General features: G+C 32.0%; 1 protein-coding gene across 1 annotated transcript in view; it reads right to left on the bottom strand.

Annotated features, from left to right (window-relative positions):
- TTN (titin) overlaps positions 1 to 17,145 on the bottom strand; it is a 229,257-nt gene that overhangs the window by 118,147 nt on the left and 93,965 nt on the right. The window contains exons 109-145 of the mRNA XM_072418400.1: positions 16,396 to 16,677; positions 15,647 to 15,715; positions 15,424 to 15,501; positions 14,996 to 15,034; positions 14,759 to 14,836; positions 14,087 to 14,155; positions 13,627 to 13,704; positions 13,426 to 13,503; positions 13,182 to 13,244; positions 12,684 to 12,767; positions 12,495 to 12,572; positions 12,001 to 12,075; positions 11,450 to 11,518; positions 10,651 to 10,731; positions 10,060 to 10,140; positions 9,867 to 9,950; positions 9,503 to 9,577; positions 9,081 to 9,146; positions 8,431 to 8,529; positions 8,150 to 8,233; positions 7,392 to 7,445; positions 6,921 to 6,998; positions 6,697 to 6,780; positions 6,028 to 6,531; positions 5,287 to 5,355; positions 5,062 to 5,145; positions 4,830 to 4,925; positions 3,709 to 3,792; positions 3,378 to 3,446; positions 2,433 to 2,516; positions 2,232 to 2,315; positions 2,080 to 2,151; positions 1,667 to 1,744; positions 1,037 to 1,120; positions 798 to 881; positions 502 to 573; positions 79 to 153 (exon numbers count right to left, since the gene is read on the bottom strand). Of these exons, the coding sequence (XP_072274501.1) occupies positions 79 to 153; positions 502 to 573; positions 798 to 881; positions 1,037 to 1,120; positions 1,667 to 1,744; positions 2,080 to 2,151; positions 2,232 to 2,315; positions 2,433 to 2,516; positions 3,378 to 3,446; positions 3,709 to 3,792; positions 4,830 to 4,925; positions 5,062 to 5,145; positions 5,287 to 5,355; positions 6,028 to 6,531; positions 6,697 to 6,780; positions 6,921 to 6,998; positions 7,392 to 7,445; positions 8,150 to 8,233; positions 8,431 to 8,529; positions 9,081 to 9,146; positions 9,503 to 9,577; positions 9,867 to 9,950; positions 10,060 to 10,140; positions 10,651 to 10,731; positions 11,450 to 11,518; positions 12,001 to 12,075; positions 12,495 to 12,572; positions 12,684 to 12,767; positions 13,182 to 13,244; positions 13,426 to 13,503; positions 13,627 to 13,704; positions 14,087 to 14,155; positions 14,759 to 14,836; positions 14,996 to 15,034; positions 15,424 to 15,501; positions 15,647 to 15,715; positions 16,396 to 16,677 (3,465 nt within the window). The remainder of the gene's footprint in view (positions 1 to 78; positions 154 to 501; positions 574 to 797; positions 882 to 1,036; positions 1,121 to 1,666; positions 1,745 to 2,079; positions 2,152 to 2,231; positions 2,316 to 2,432; positions 2,517 to 3,377; positions 3,447 to 3,708; positions 3,793 to 4,829; positions 4,926 to 5,061; positions 5,146 to 5,286; positions 5,356 to 6,027; positions 6,532 to 6,696; positions 6,781 to 6,920; positions 6,999 to 7,391; positions 7,446 to 8,149; positions 8,234 to 8,430; positions 8,530 to 9,080; positions 9,147 to 9,502; positions 9,578 to 9,866; positions 9,951 to 10,059; positions 10,141 to 10,650; positions 10,732 to 11,449; positions 11,519 to 12,000; positions 12,076 to 12,494; positions 12,573 to 12,683; positions 12,768 to 13,181; positions 13,245 to 13,425; positions 13,504 to 13,626; positions 13,705 to 14,086; positions 14,156 to 14,758; positions 14,837 to 14,995; positions 15,035 to 15,423; positions 15,502 to 15,646; positions 15,716 to 16,395; positions 16,678 to 17,145) is intronic.

Genomic DNA, 17,145 nt, shown 5'->3' on the forward strand with positions numbered 1-17,145 from the left:
ACCACAGAAATAAAAACAAACATAGAGAGAATTCGAAGATGTTAGTAACACTAAGCCCAAAGATGTTTCTGTTAATACCTTTAATTATTGGAGTCTTCCTAGGCAACTCAGTAATTTCTTCCACTTCTGGCACAATCTTCGGTACTTCAGGCACTTTAAATATATTGCGCTTATTTAGCAAGTGTGCTTTATTTTTGTTATCAGCAAGATGTTTTAAGAATAGTTTTCAACTGCACTAAAGTGTTATGTATAGGATTTGAAGTTTAATTGAATCCTCTTTTACTTTCAGTTGAAAATATAGCTCATCCTTAGGAAATATTTAATCTGGGATTTGGCTTTACTGATTATCTAAACCCCAGTACTAATGTTATTTTTATTCAAAAAATAATTCCAACATTCAATTTTTTTACTGAAATTGCAAAAATAATGTATCCCAGATTAAATATACATATAAGTGGCATGTAAAATCAGATGTCGAAAGTGTAGACATTATTTTAATACCTTTAGGAGTTGGTGCTTCTGGGACAATCTTTGGCACTTTTTCTTCAGGAATCTTCTTGGGAGCTTCTGGCACTTTAAAGAACATTAGACTCTGTTTAATGACAGCTAACATACTGCACAGTGACAGATTAGGAATTTAATCACAAAAACACACTGAAAAAACATTAATGTGTCTGAATCCCTTTAAGGAAGATGCTAGATAGACGCATATAATGTACACATAAGAAAGAGGTACAAGATGTTTTGACATAACATAAGAGATTATATATAGACAAATGGGCAAGTACTTCCTCTACCTTTAATTGAAGGCGCTTCCTCTTTTTTAGGAACAACCTCTCGAGCTTTCTCTTCTGGGACCAACCTCTTACGTGGCTCTGGCGCTTTAAATGTTTTAGACATTTTAAGATATCGTAAATTTATGTGAACATATTTTTGTAAAATCCCAGACGTAAACACATTTAAACAAATCCCCAATATTGTAAATACTGATTTTATTTTACTTAGGTAAAAGACAATCTAAAAAGTAGAGGTTTACCTTTGGGAGGTGCAACCTCTTCTTTTTTAGGAGTAGGTATTGGAACTTTTTCTTCAGGTACAGGTTTCTTTCTGAGTTGAGGAACTTAAAAACACAGGTATTGGCTTAACAGCATGACCAACACAAAAAGGAACACAGAGATACTATATGTGTAAAGTAAAAAAAGAATGTAATGAGAGACGCTAAGGCATAAATTATAGCTAACTGTAGTGGCATTAAAAAACAAAATTCTTATAGCTATATTCCTTGTCAGTTCTGTTTATATACAAGTAAAAGAGGACAAAAGATGAAAATAAAATGTGTACTATGCAAAAAAGATTTATTAAAGTTGTTAGGACAATGTGATGATCACTATTGATATTTGGCCAGTTATGAACTTTGAATTACTAACTTTGAGTATAGCTTCTACTGGAGCTTTAAGCCTCAAAGCCTGCACGTTGTTATCTTTTTAAACATACAAACTTCTTTCAACTGTTAAAACTTTTAACATCAAATGAGGAAGAAAGCCAAAACTGACATGACACTTAAGGACAAATACAGATAAAAACAATTGTTAGAAACTTAACAGTACAAATAAATACATGAAGGATGGGAGCGAATTCATGTTTGGATAAGAAAACTGTGAAGTACCTTTAGCTGGAGGAGGTTCTTCTTTCTTAGGAACAGGAACTGGTACTTTCTCGTCTACTTTTTTGACCACTTTGGGGACTTAAAAAAAAATCAAACTTGTTTGAAAAGAACTACTAAAAAAACTAGCAAGATTAATAACAACACGTTTATTACACAGAACACTCAACTAATAATAACATCTCACAAGACACTAAATATTATTGAAGAATAATAAGGGTTTGCAATATTAGTAGTTGGAGATACATTAAGAACCGTTACCCGGTAAACTGCCTGAAAATTGCCATTATATTAAAGAAATGTAAAACAGACGTACAGATACAATCACACAAATACTACATATACATGAAAGAGGACATGAATAACAAACACTAAAAGGAAAGTAAAACAAAGGTAATCCTTAACAACAAATCTACCTTGGGGAGCTGGTACTTCTTTTTTAGGTATTATTTTTTCCTCAGGAACTGCTTTCTTGGGTATTTCTGTGACTTTAAGAACAGAATTTAGGTTTTAGGGATATAATATATATAGAGAAAGGAGTACTGACTGAGACTATATATAATTGTACCTTTAGGAGCTGCAACCTCCTCTTTCTTAGGCACAGGAGCAGGAACTTTTTCTTCAGGGACTGCCCGCTTATGTACTTCTAGAACTTTAAAAATACAATGTATGATTGGCTACTTAGATCTATATTTGTGTAATATTGATAATAACTACACACTAGACTACACACTTCCCATTACAAATGGTTAGTTTTCTAGTAATATACCTTTGCTTGGTGGAGCCTCTTCCTTCTTTGCAGGAGGAGTTGGTACCTTTTCTTCGACCACAGGTATCTTTGGTTTCTCAGGCACTTTAAAGATACATTAAATTTGTTGGTTTTTGCAAGGAATGGATTACAAGAATTTAAAGGACACATTACACAAACACATAACAATAAAGGATATTTCAACAAGGATTTCAGGTAAAAGTTAAAAAGAAAAAGAGGGATCCTTGTTGTAAATGTTGCAAGATGATAACGTAAAAGAACGATCCACTTATTGCTTCAAGTAAACAAATAGGTAATGTGTCCTAGCACATATACTGTAGGATGCTATTAATGTTTGCTCACTCATGCAACAACGTATCTACATTTGCTAGATTTCTGGATTTTAAAAATGACCACCTAATCAATTTACAAAAAAACCATGCACATAAAAGTATCATGTGGTTTGTAATTCGTGGTTTGTAAGATAAACAGTGTGGGAACTTTCCTTTAAGAACTTAGTGAACACTGTAGAGCTAGCTGAGTAACAAGCTCAATAAATCACAGAAATCATATTTTCCCTATTATGATCAGAGTAGTGATTTATTTAATAAACAATGTATTAGGCAAATTGCTATAAATAATTTCATAACAAAGATAGTTTAAGTGCTCTATAATATACATCTCAGAGCTTTTTAAATTGAAACATATTTTCAATTTCCATCTCTCTCTGACCACCTCTACAGACTTTAGATGTATATATTTTTTTCCTTTTTAAAAAAATCTTTTTAAAAAATAAATTTTAAGGAACATATCTGACACATATGCCGTGCACCAACATTCTAAACTGACAACCTTTTCTTAACCTAATTTTGTTCAAGAAATGTACTTACAACATTTAAACACAAAGATAATATGGATCTGGATAATAACGATGTCTAGATAAGACAGGGATTTTAGGTTCTATACCTTTTGCTGCTGGAACTCTCACTTTCGGTGCTTCTTCTGGTAGTCTCTCCTCAGGAATGTCCTTGGAAACTTATGTAAAGATATTGTAATATTTAGCCATTTAAGAAATGTGTTTAACAAAAGCCAAAAAGCACACCAAACAAGTTTTGAAGAACTTTTTTTCCTTGGATATAAAAATCACAATGAAATTAGTGATGAACATGGAAGTATTTGGACACTGTAAGAGTTTCAGTGACAACACAGAACACATGAAGATGGATGAAGATATGTAATGGAAACAATATGTGATGGACAAGACAAGATTTTCTTCTGATATAAAGGTCTATTATACCTTCAATATAAACAACTTCTTCTTTTTTAGATACAGTAATAGCTTCCCTTCCTTTCATAATTGGTTTCTCGGGTTCCCCAGGCACTTTAAAGAGATTAGTTTGTTTAAGACATTTTAAGACTTAAAAAGAGGACAGCACGTACAACACCAAAACCTGAATGTTACTTGTTTTTTCGTAGCAATGTATGTAATATGTTTTTTATTAGATTTCGGGTGGGTATTGTTATCTAACAACGTTAAAGCTAATTAAAGAATTAGCTTATGATATACTGTAGTTCTAAAACTATTAGTGATCACACAACTAAAAGTTGGACACATTTAAGTATTAACTAATGTAATAAATATACATAATAACACAATAACAATAAGGTTTTACAAAAATAAGGTTTTTAGGAATTAAAAACAAATGCTGCTACCTTATTGTCAAAGCAAAACAAAGAGGGCAGCACTACTGCTGTGAGTTTAAAAAAAACACACAAAAAAGTCCAAATGTGTGTGTAAAGCAATTTGTAAATTGTTTTAAGTAGTCCCAAAAATTGAATTGTAAAAGTGATCAAAAAAGTTCTACTTGCTTCTGCCATTGAGACTTTTATGTGTAATTATCTATATTCATTTTCATGTACTTTTTAATAGATTTTACATTGTATTAGATTTGAATGTGTTAAGGACAGATTTTTTGTAGTATCCTTTAACAAGATTTTACACAACAATTCCAAATATACTATCTGTCCTTCATCTTATAATTAAAAAATCAACAAGTTCCTAAAATGTATTTTTATTCCTATTTTTTAACTCAAAAATTAAAAAAAGTAAATTATGTATTACAAAGTTCATTGCAGATAGTAATAACATATTGCAGATAGTTTACTAAAGAAATATATGCTGTTTACTTAGCTTAGTGAATGAGTTCAAGCTGGGTTTACATCAACCATCCATACATTTGTAAGCAAAATTTCTGTGATTGAGTATTTTTTACAAAGCAAATTTTACTACATTTACTAAGCTAAATAAAACATTCCTTGAAATGGGAAAATGTAAGTTGTTAAATGTACAGCCTAATCTCTATTATATACTACAACTAAATCATTGTTATACACATAATACAATGTGATCTTATATACCTTTAGAAGGTGGTACTTTCTTAGGCACTTCTACTTTTTTAGGCACTTCTACTTTTTTAAGAGCAGGAGTGGGTGCTGGAGCAATTATTTCTTCTTCTGATTAGTAAAAAGAATATGCATATTTATAATCTGACTCTCACAAACAGTAAATACATACATAGATCGATTAAGACAAACAATTAAAGTTAGAAGAAGATAAGACAAATATGGAAGATGGCATGTGATGGAATACCTCTTTTAACAGTGATTTTTTCTTTCTTAGTGACAATGGTTGGCACTTTTTCAGCTGGAGTGACTTTTTTAGGTGTTTCGGGTTCTTTGAAAATATGATGCAAAGTTTCAGAATTGAAGAAAGAACACATACACACAAACTACACATGTGCACACATATAAAAGACTACAGAGTATACACAATTTACAAACAAAACATTTTCTAAAGTTATTTTTTTCCATGTACCTTTAATTGGAGGAACTTCTTTTTTAGTTATAGTTACTTTTCTTTCAACAGCGGCAGGTTTCTTTGGAACTTTAAAAGAGCAATTATAGGGTTATAAGCACATTTTTCATATAGTGTGCCAGTTTAGTATCTGTATATATTTAAGTGCATCTAAAGCCAAATATCTTTTGGATGTAGTAGTAAAAATTAGGACCTCAGAAAGGTTTTATTGTAATGCATTTTATTGTGATAATGCACATGTTTAGAAGTGGCAACAAATGTGTGACCACATGGCACAGCAATGCACATTACGTCATTCTTAATGGCACATTTGGTGCACCCCACAAGCATGCTGCAGCGTCACTGTGCTGCATACACAGAGCACAGCCATAGTGGAAACACAATATTTCTTTTTCATCTTTAGACAGAAAATCTAAATCTTCACAAGCAGACGCAGGTAGGTTAAAAAAAACTGATAGTAATTATCAAAAACTAAAGAAGTAAAGCTTTGGCTTCAAATGCACTGTTAAATATACATCTATAATTTTATTATTTCATACCAATATATAATATGTTGTAATTGAAACCAAATTTAAAAAAAAAATATATATATATATATATATATAATATTTAATATGTCTATCAAAGTCTATCTAGGTTAGGTAATTCAAATTCTATTTGTATATGAAAGGATAAGGTATTACCTAAATTGTCACATCACAACATAATATGGACAACAGACAGTAAGAGTGAAGTAAGTACCTTTTTCTTCATAAACTACGTCTACTGCTTGGTAGAAGCTTTCTTTTTCTGCTTCAGGTTCTTCATAAGCTTCTTCTGCTTCATAAATCTCTTCTTCATAGGCTGTTTGTCTGGTTTCATAGATAACTTCTTCATATCTTTTTTCTTCATGAGTGACCTCTTCTTCATATGTTTCCTCTGGAGCTTCCTCCACATAATATTCTTCAGCAGTCTCTTCATACTCCTCCTCAGGAGCTTCTTCCTCATAAACATATTCTTGTGTTACATAGATTTCCTCTGCTTCCTGCTCAGGCTCTTCATAAACTTCTTCTTCTGGGGCTACAATTTCTTCCTCATAGATTTCTTCCCTTTCTTCATACACATGTTCCTTAAAGGTGGCCTCTTTCTTCCTATACACTTTTTCATACAATTCTTTTTCTTTGTAAGCTAGGGGTTCAATTAATCCTTGCTCCTCCTTTTGTTTTACAGTGACTACCTGGGCTTCTTTTACTTTTCTGGACACCACTGACATTTCAAAAATATACAACGGAATCAGTGTCACTACAAAAATATGGCTTATGTATAATAAAGTATTTTTTATTTCAAGACATGTAATCAATCCACCAATAGACAAAATTAATCAATATGTTGTGTAAATAAAATATTATTTTTTCTATAAAGATTATGTACCTGAGACAGGAGTAGTGATTTCTTTTTTGCCAACAATTAGGATATGTTTTTCCTCTTCTATTGGTCTCTTTGGAACTCCAGGTACTTTAAAAGACAATTTTACAATACAAACCCCAGGTAAACAACACAAAGTCACAAAATGTACACACACATTAAAAAAATTAGAAGCTTGCAAAGGCATTATTGAGGAAGGCATAAGCTACTTTTTTAAAGACTTAATATACCTGCTGTAGGTGCTGGAGCTTCAACCTTTTTGGAAATAATATGTATCTTTTCTTCTTTTTTCTTTTCAATTTCGACAACTTAAAGACATTTAATGAGAAGATTTGTGACTTCTCACATAAAAATAAAATGCTCAAAGAATTTAAGAATGATAAAGAGTTTAGTGGATGTTTATACAAAACAGACATGAACATACCCATACAAATATAATGACAAAGACATTATAGTACTGCTGCAGTTTGAAAAACAGTGTGCTTTTCTTTTGGCAAATTGCCAATAACATAACAAAAATTTGCCTGGTCACATTTCTTTGGTGATTGTCCTTTGTCCTGTTTAAAAGCACAAAGTTCTCCTAATCTGCTCAAGGAAGTAGAACTGCTCACAAAACCACAACACAACAACATGACATTAAAATGTTGATTACAAACAATACACAGACAACAAACATTTGACTATTTATGAAGAGAATATACCTTTGGTTGGTGGAATCTTTGCTTCTGGAATTGTTTTCTTTGGTGCTTCTGGTACTTTAAACATAGGAGGTTTGTATAAGATAATTTTGGACACAGAACATACGTAGACAAACAATAACCCAATAAACATAAAGATTACACACACTACATAGAAAGGATATCAAACTATGGATGAAGACAAACAATGTTTTCCTAATTTTGTATAAGGCTATAAAGGTACAGTTAAAATCTCTATTAAGTCTTTATTTCTGTCTGTGCCCCTTCAGGGAAGGTTTATCCCCTTTATTTCATCATCACTAGGACAGAAAGTAAGAAAAAAACAACATTTGAGTTGTCATAAGAACAATGAGGACCTGTTTTGGAGACAACTCCCTATGACCAAAATGTTCACATTGGATATATATTTTTTTTTAATTTCCTTTGCATCTTTAGCGGGGTGCAGACAGCAAACTTTAACCTTGTAGGTGTTTTATCCCTTCCCTGCTTAATGGAAAAAATAATAAATTAGCTGGACATACTTTGTGCTGTGCTTCAGTATGAAATCTTACCGAATTTACTCCTAATTTACCTATTTAACTGTTATAGTACTAGAATGCATGTAATATGGTAATTATAAGCTGTATGCACATGTGATGATTAAAGCAAAAAAAAAATTATTGGCTGCTGATTTTATCATTTTATCCTTTCAGTAAATGCAGGCAATTGAGTAGCTCAGCAAAAAAAAAAAAATATTCAAAAGAAGAATAAAACTAATATACCTCTTGCTGGAGGAGCCTCAGGCATCTGAGGGGCAGCAATCGGCACCTTACCAGCAATTTTTGGTTTCTTAACAAGTTCAGGAACTGGGACAGGGTAACACAAAACATTTATTTTTAAATGTGAAGAAAAGAAAAAAACACTATACACAAACACATAAAGATAAAGTAAACACACACTACATAAAAACATACTTGAAGACACCACCAAAGAATTAAAACATAAACAAAATATTACATTTGAAAGCCAAGCACAAGAAGAACAGTGTTAGAAAGAAAAATACCTTTAAGTGGTGCAACTTCTTCTGTTGTTGGAATAGGAGCAGGTACTTTTTCAGGTATAGGTACCTTTTCAGGGATGACCTTCTTAGTCACTTCAGGAACTTTGAAATAGTAACAGAACTCTATGAGTGCCATGTGTAGTATAAATAGCACAGTATAAGACAAACAATGAACAACTACCAACGCAAAGAGCAAAGAAGAAGTGTGTAAAAAAGAATACATACACTGACGAACCTGAACATTAGGCTTGTACATACAAAATACACATTAACAGACAGGTTATATATATATAAACATAGCCTAAATAAATCTAAACTGTAATTGGTCATAACTCAAATAGTTAGGATAGTTAGGACTTGAAGGTGATTATAATTTTGTCCATAGGGCAGTCTAATTATTAGTTTGATAATAATTTAAAATTTTGAAAAGCCAGATGCAAAAGAATAACCAGCAATTGTCTTTTAAGCTTTAATATAAATAAAAGCTCACATTTATTAACACAATTGGGATGGTAGGTTCAGATACCCTATAAAAAGTGTTAAAGTTGGGCTTTTATTTAACATGTGGGATGACATATTACTATCCAACAAACAGAAAATGTGTCTCTTAGAACATTAAACTAAAATATAATGCTAAAAATGAGTCAAACTACCTTTAGAAGGTGGAGCCTCTTCCTTTTTAGAAACAGGCACAGGCTTTTTTCTTGGTGCTTCAGGCACTTAAAAAATATTAATATGTGTCAAATATGATGTAAAATATCATTCAGCTAATTTTATATTATACATTAGCAACCAGATTTACATATATATATATATATATATATATATATATATATATATATATATTTATTGCAAATGCAAATTGCAGTAAACCACAAAGATTTCATCTAACTTGTAATATTGTAAAGTTAACTATATTATTGTTAGAAATATTGTGTATATTTCTAACATGCAATTTTACTGTACTAGAAATTTAAATTTTCTTTGGTGGCTAAATGCAACCACAGTACTTAGACTCTCTTAAACAAATGACACATAATATAAGAGTACATTTGGTATAAAGCAAGCTATATACCTTTAGCTGGTACAGCCTCTTCTTTCTTAGGCACAAATGTGGGCACTTTTTCTTCTGGTGCAGGTTTTGCTGGCACTTAAAGCATAGTTTTTTTTTATTTTAGTGAGTTGGATTACATAGTCAAAAGACAAATACTAATCAGTTTTAGAAGAAAAAGAGTTATAGTTGAAGAATAAATATGATTTCTAGTAAAGAACCAAAAAGAGTAGCAAATTCACATGACGTTGTTAATCATATGAAACCAAAATGTGGTCACTATACAAAGATATTGGTGAAAAGAGTAACAAAAAAAATTACACAGAACTTAAAAAACAACAACATATCAAGTACAAAAGAAGAAACTACTGTCAAGAACATCTAGTACCTCGAGCTGGTCGAGTCTCTTCTACTTTAGGTTGAACAGCAGCGACTTCTTCCTCTGGAACAGCCCTCCTTGGCACACCAGGCACTTTAAAGATATTACATAGCTCAGTTTTAAAGTAATTAAAAGTTTAAATAAGATTTAATGTAAGTGATTCTAAGCAGAACACAAAACTAAGCTATACAGCAAAAATTACCTGCAGCAGGAGGTTCCTCCTGTTTAGGCACAGTGACGGGTATTTTCTCTTCTGGAACTGGCCTCTTAGGGGCTCCGGGAACTTTAAATAATTTCAACAATATAACATGAAATGGAATTGCACCACAAAAACACAGAACTAGAAGCAACACAACTATAGGATTAGGAGACAATAGAATGGAAGCTCTGAGGAGCAAGAGGAAATAGGGATACACATATGACAAGACGATAAGCTTAGGACCACACAAGTGAGTCTTACTATAATAAACACTCAAGACTATTCACTATGCCACCCACGCTTTTACTCAAAAGGTACTTTGCGAGTTACAGTAGTATTTAGTATTTTAAAATAAAGAAAGAGGTTTGACAATATTTATTTTTTTTTTTTACTACTCACAACTAGTACACAAATTTGTAAAAACAGCATTTAGTAATGGTAACGCAAACATATACAGTATATATTGATACAATAAACAAAGAAATTAGGTTGAGTGAGAAGACATACATTATAAAAAGGACATAGAATAAATGCTTATCATTGCAGTTAGTCTTTACAAGTACAAATAAATACTATGCTGATATCCTAAAATACCTTTTGAGGGTGCAACCTCTGGCTTTTTAGGTGCAGCTGGAACTTTTTCCTCTGGGACTGGTTTCTTTCGTACATCTGGCACTTTAAAAATTTAAAGAGTAATGATGTATTTTAGCTAGTTTACACTAGTGTAATATAAATGAAGTTGCTAAAGCTATTGAGAATTATTACATTATTTAGGGATGGACATTTTTTTTTGTTTAAAATTTTGGTAAAAACTAGCAAAGGGAGTTCAGTGACATTTTAACTGCATTGATGCCAAATGTGAAGTTAGGATTAAGGTAAATTAAAGTGCATTTACCAAAAATAAAACAAGTTTTCAACTTTCCTGGATTCTGCTAACAATCGTCCTTAATAATTTTATTATTTTATTTTTCACAGGAAAAAAAAACAGACAAGGTAAAAGGTGAAAAAAAGAGAGAGAGTACACAAATAAGAACTTCATTCACAAAAAAGGTAACAAACTCCTAACCTAAACCTAAATTCACCAAATCTTCAAAATAGGCAAACCTAAGGGTTTACTTTCATTGTTAATAAAATCATTTTACTCAGTCCTAATGCTTTAAATTCAATTTCAATTGAATCAGGACCTAAAGCCAAATATGCTAATGACCTGGAAAACAATATATTTTTGACCTCTAGCATAATGAGGTTAAGTTGATTTAGGTTTTCGGTAGGCTAACCAAATTCCTAACAGTTGTAGTGAATATAAAATGACTTGTGTTTATCATTTAGAAAGATATAGAATGCAGATAAATGTTAAGATATTGTGCCTTATGTAAATATTAGTTTGCTATACCTTTAGTGATCTCGGCTTCTGCAATTGTGGGTGCTGCTGGTTCAGCTGGTTTTCTGGGTGCTTCAGGCACTTTAAAAGATACATATATATTATTGTAATTTTATTGTAATAATCTATTGCATGTTTAGGAGGTCTGAAAAAATTATTAGCAAGTGGTAAATGCCAAGAAAAATGCTAAAGCATTGAGAAATAAGAAAGAGTAAGTGCTATTAAACCAAGCAAAACAAACAAAAAAAATACATCAAAGAAATAATTTGACAAGTTTGTAAGAAAGGCTATTTCTTCATTATTTTGGAATCTGTCAATATTCATTTGCTGCTTATGTAATATGAACAACCCAAAAAATTCTGTTTTTTGTTGTTTGATTATTTTTTTTTATGCCTTTTCTTACAAAAAAGGCAACAATTTTCAAATACAAACATGACACACTACAGAAGACTATGAAGCACTGGACATAAACATGGACAAAATATGGCAAACAATTGATCAAATCACTTTTTATTTAGCAAAAACACGACATGAAATAGATCAGCCCTGCAGCTATGCTATACCTCTGCCTGGTGGTGCCACCCTTTTAGGGACAGCCTCAGGTACCTTTTCTTCTATGAAAGGTCTCTTTGGAATTTCTAGCATGTTAAAAATACATTTTTAAGAACACTAATCATTTATATCACCAGCATTTTTACAAGTATAAGCGGACATAAAATTTTGAAATATTCACTTTTTAAGTACAGTTACTAAAAATGTACAGTTAAGAAAATACCACCAATTACAAAGACACACAACATTGACATTTAGGACTTGATTTGTTAAGGCTCTCCAATATTGGAGAGAATACACTTTCATCAGTGAAGCTGGGTGATCCAGCAAACCTGGAATGGATTTCTTGTCTTGGACCAGAACCATTTCAGGTTTGCTGGGTCACCCAGCTTCAATGATGAAAGTGTATCTTTTCCAGTCTTGGAGAGCTTTAATAAATCAGGCCCTAAGAGTGAATTTCAGTGACAACCTGATGCCAGTCACATGCTCAAAAGTGCAAAAGTACCTTCTGTTGGAGGTTCATCCTTCTTTTTAGGAACATATGGGATTTTTTCCTCCACAACCCTTTTTGGAACCTCAGGCACTAAAGATATTTATTTAAATTACACTGTGTTTTAGAATTCATATCTAAATTAGAAGACACTTTCACCATTCAGGCTAAAACATAAAGACATGACAATATAATGCTGTATACCTTTGGCAGGTGGAACCTCTTCCTTTTTGGCAACAGGTACCGGCACTCTTTGTTCTGGAGGCACTTTCTTGGGAGCTTCAGGAACTATAAATATATTTTTTCTATGAATACCACTTTTTAGACCTTCCATGCAATATCTTTAGTTGCAAGTGTGGTTAAAAAGCAAAATATTCCCACAAAACATATATAATTATTGCATGAAAGTTATAACAGCATTATGTAAACATAACAAGCTAATACAGAGATTAGATATGGTGGTCAGGAGCAAAAGCCAAACCCTGAAGTGTACATAGAACAAAAAATAGACTATATACTTGTATTTGGGGGTCCTGAAGGGTATTGAAGAGGGTAAAAGACAAGGACTATTATTATGACTAGTTGTCAGATTCACCAACAAAAATCTTCAACAAGAGAAAGACTGTAGACAAACACAGGGAAGCATAGTGGTAATATGAAGGGTAGTTTAAGTGCTTTTAATCATACAGAACATATATATACCTCTAGCTGGTGGAGCTTCCTCCTTTTTAGGAACAGGTACCGGCACTTTTTCTACAGGAAGAGCTTTAAAACAACCATTTATACTTTTAGTATTATATTTAATTAAACTTTAAGACTAATAAGAAGACTCTTAACTGCACAAACAAACAGGTAAGTGCGTAAAAAGACAGAAAAAGCATGGGGTTTATGGCAAGTTATGTACACAAAGCAGTGATGTATATAGACTTTAGCCTTGTCTATATACCTTTTGGTGGTGCAATAGCTTTAGGAACTGCTGTCGGTACTTTCTCTCCGGGAAGAGCTCTCTTTGGAACCTTTGGAACTTTAAAGATATTGACATACTAAACATAAAGTTCTTTTAGGCCTAAGTTACATATTTAAGTGCTACACTTGGAAAATAACATAAGCATATTCTAAAGTAATGCCAAAGCAAGTTTCACAATACCTTCAGAAATCTCTTCTGTGCGGGAGATAGACACCGCTCGTCTCTCCTCCACAACCATCTTCTCATGGACTGTAGGTGCTATTAAAAATGTTATTAAAAAATAATTTTCATGTGAATAAAAAGCACATACACGATCATTAAAATTATCAATTTATACATGGGTACATGGGTACAGAAAAAGCATAAAAAGAGTTATATAAGACTTAAAAATGGAATACTGTTGAGAAAGAACACCTAAATTATAGGTCTACAATCCAAAGCATGATATGCTGCAAAATTGTAAATTGATTGAAAATCTAAAACACAATTCCACATTCTAATTTTTTCTAATCCAAGATTAGAATTTAAAACAACAAACAACTGTGATCATGTATATGTGTAACAGACATACAATTTATTAAATGTAACGACAATATGGTAGTACAAATTTTGCCTATTGATCCAGCTGAAGAGGACATACCTGTGACTACTTCAGCTTCTTCTACTTGGCGTTCATAATAGAACTCTTCAGCTGCCCTTCTCTCTGGTACTGAATGTAACCAGAACAAAATGAATTAATTTCTAATACAGTTTGCTACTACAAGTACATATTATATTCAGTGTTAGCATAAAAGAAGCACAAGATGGCACATCATTTTTGGTAATATTATAACCAGCTCTAATATTTAATAAAATAAGATAGAAAGTAAATGTTTTCAATATAATCAAATCTCTTTTCCAAATATGATTATAGATAGAACAATTTTCTGACGCTGTTTAATATAACCAGATAGAAAAGTATTAATTTTTAATACAATTTGCCACTGCAAGTACATTATGCTTAGTGTTAGCATAAAAGAAGCACAAGATGGCACATTTTCTTGGTATTATGATAACCAGCTCTATTATGCAATAAGATAAAATAGAGAGTGCTAGGTAAAATTAAAACGCTTTTCCAAATATGATTATAGATAAAGCAGTTTTTAATGCTTTTTTAAAAATGTTAGATGCTAGGTTAATTATGGCAGAAAATATACAAAATCCCATAGTTAGAGCATGAAGTCTTTGTGGGTATTGCCACAGCAGAATTATTATGATAGTTATGAAAATTATATATTGCCAATGATTGCAATACCCAGCACTACCTTCATACCTTTCATAGATATCTGCTGTTTTCTTTGAATGGCAAAGGAAACTTCTTCTTCTGCTTTTGCCCATTGTCGAGCTTGTACTTTAAAATAATTCACTAATTATTTGTGCTGTCTTGTTTTTTTTGATGTGCAACAAACAGAATTCATGGGTTTGGAAAAGTGATAGGGTGCCTAGTAGGGTTGCTCTGTCATAATAAAAATCTTTAGACACATATAGCTAGATCATGTAATGTACTCACCTCTTCGTTCTTCAATTTCTTCATGCACTGGCACAGGTGCTTTAAAGAAAGATTGAATTACAGTAAGCAGCAGTGGAAAAAATAATGCAAGCTTATAAAACCAGCTGTCACATTTGTTCTCAGCTTTCTATATTTGGAACTCCATGTGGAAGTTTCCATATGCTACTCCCTACTCCTTCTTTACTGACTTTAGAACATATAATTTAGAATTATTATACATATTCTAACTAAATATGAATGTTTGATATAAATATGAATGACAATGTGAAGAAACTAAATAATAAAAAAAGCAAAAACACAAATCATACATTTATTTTTTTCAATTTCAATGCCCAGAATTTAGGAGTACAGTATGATTACAATACAAATTTTAAGAATTATTTAACTTAAATTAATAATTTATTTCTATTATTAAAATTTTTTGAAACCTTGTCTCCTTCTGCCTGCTTCCTCTTCTCTGGTGACAACCCGCCTTTCAAACTGTTCCTCAACAGGTTTCCTTGATACTGTGAAACCATTAATTTTATTTTACTTTAGGTATGCATTAAATGCCTCAAATTCAGCCAAAGCAATTTTTTTTATTCGCAAGCATACAGAGTTGATTCTATGTGTTATGCTAGCTATTTTACAAAATTAAATAAAATTAAGTACCTGCAGGAACGCCTGGCTTCTTATATTCAGCTTCAGAGATCCTCCTTTCTGGAATTTCTTCTTCAATTACTTAAAGGAAAAAAAAAACATCAACTAGGTCCAGGTTTAAAGAAAAACAACCAAAAGCAGCTTTTAAAAAACTTCAAAAAAAGGATTAATTTCGTTCGGGGTTAATGGCAAGTCGCAAAGTTATAATTTAGGAGCTATGGGGTTGTGATCTTCTCCCCATATTGCTGCTGTACCCTCCTGTAAAAATTATGTGTCGTCCCAGCTGACTTCAATGGTGAATCATCTGATACCCATATAGGCGGGAACAGATTGAGCAGCAAGTAAAGGAGAGGAGGTACTGGACTTAAATAGCCACTCTACCAAGGTAAATATAGTTTTACCCACAGCTGGTCCACATATGTCACCTAATTTGGAAGCGTTTCATGACTGGATATGTAACAAGAAAAACAAGAATACAGCCTCACACAAGTCACATATTAACATTACTCTGCTTCACATTACTGCTATAGGACCTTGTCAAGCTTTTTAAGTGGTTTTAAAGGGCAAAAGTAAAACATATATACATAATAAAAAAAATGAAAGCGATAGCACAGACATTGTAAAAGTACAATTAGTGTAAATGTATTTAGACAAGTCCATCTAGGACAAGATGATAGTACTCATTAAAAAAAAGAAAAGATATAAAAAGTATATTAGTTACAAATCCAATATCAAACATATTCTAAAGAGCAAAGATATACCTTCTCTATAATACTGCTCTTTTTCACCATATACTTGTTCTTCATAATACTCTTGCTTTCTCTCATAGACTTGTTCTTCATAATATTCCTTTTCCTCTTCATAGACATGTCTCTCATAAACCTCTTCCTTCCTGCCATACTCCTCAGAAGTTTCCTCTTCCTCAGCATATTCTTCTACTTCATAAGATGGTTCAGGTTCACGAACCTTCTGGATAATTTCCTCTCTCTTTTTGGCCACAGTAACTACTTTAACCTCATCCTCTTTTTTAGGTTTTGCAGGAACTTTAAAAAACATTTATTCATGTTAACAGAAATGCACTTCATGAATTTATGGCTAATCATAAGAGCTATCTAAAAGATCCATTGTGGTAAAGAAATATTTATATTTATAAGAAGTCATTATGTTTTAGGAAGCCACCCCAAAATGGGATAAGAAAATAAATATAAATATTAAGAACTAAGTATTATTGCAGGACAAAACAAATACAACATAAGATGTGACTAGATAAGAGTTGAAGGTACACAGATTTCAGCACAGGAAAAAGTAAAGGAAGGGAAGAGAAGAGAAGAGAAGAAAGGAAAGATGTATGGAAGAAAGAAAGGAAGGAAGGAATGGTAGGAAGAAGGGGTAGAAAGGGAGGTAGAAAGAAGGAAAGAAAGGAAGGAGTACATAAATACAATTATGACAGCACATACATAATTATAAAAAAACAGATAAAAAAAGAATTTCTGAATACATGTAAGTGCCAT

The sequence above is a fragment of the Pyxicephalus adspersus genome, chromosome 7 (genome assembly GCF_032062135.1).
Source record: "Pyxicephalus adspersus chromosome 7, UCB_Pads_2.0, whole genome shotgun sequence".
Lineage (NCBI taxonomy): Eukaryota > Metazoa > Chordata > Amphibia > Anura > Pyxicephalidae > Pyxicephalus > Pyxicephalus adspersus.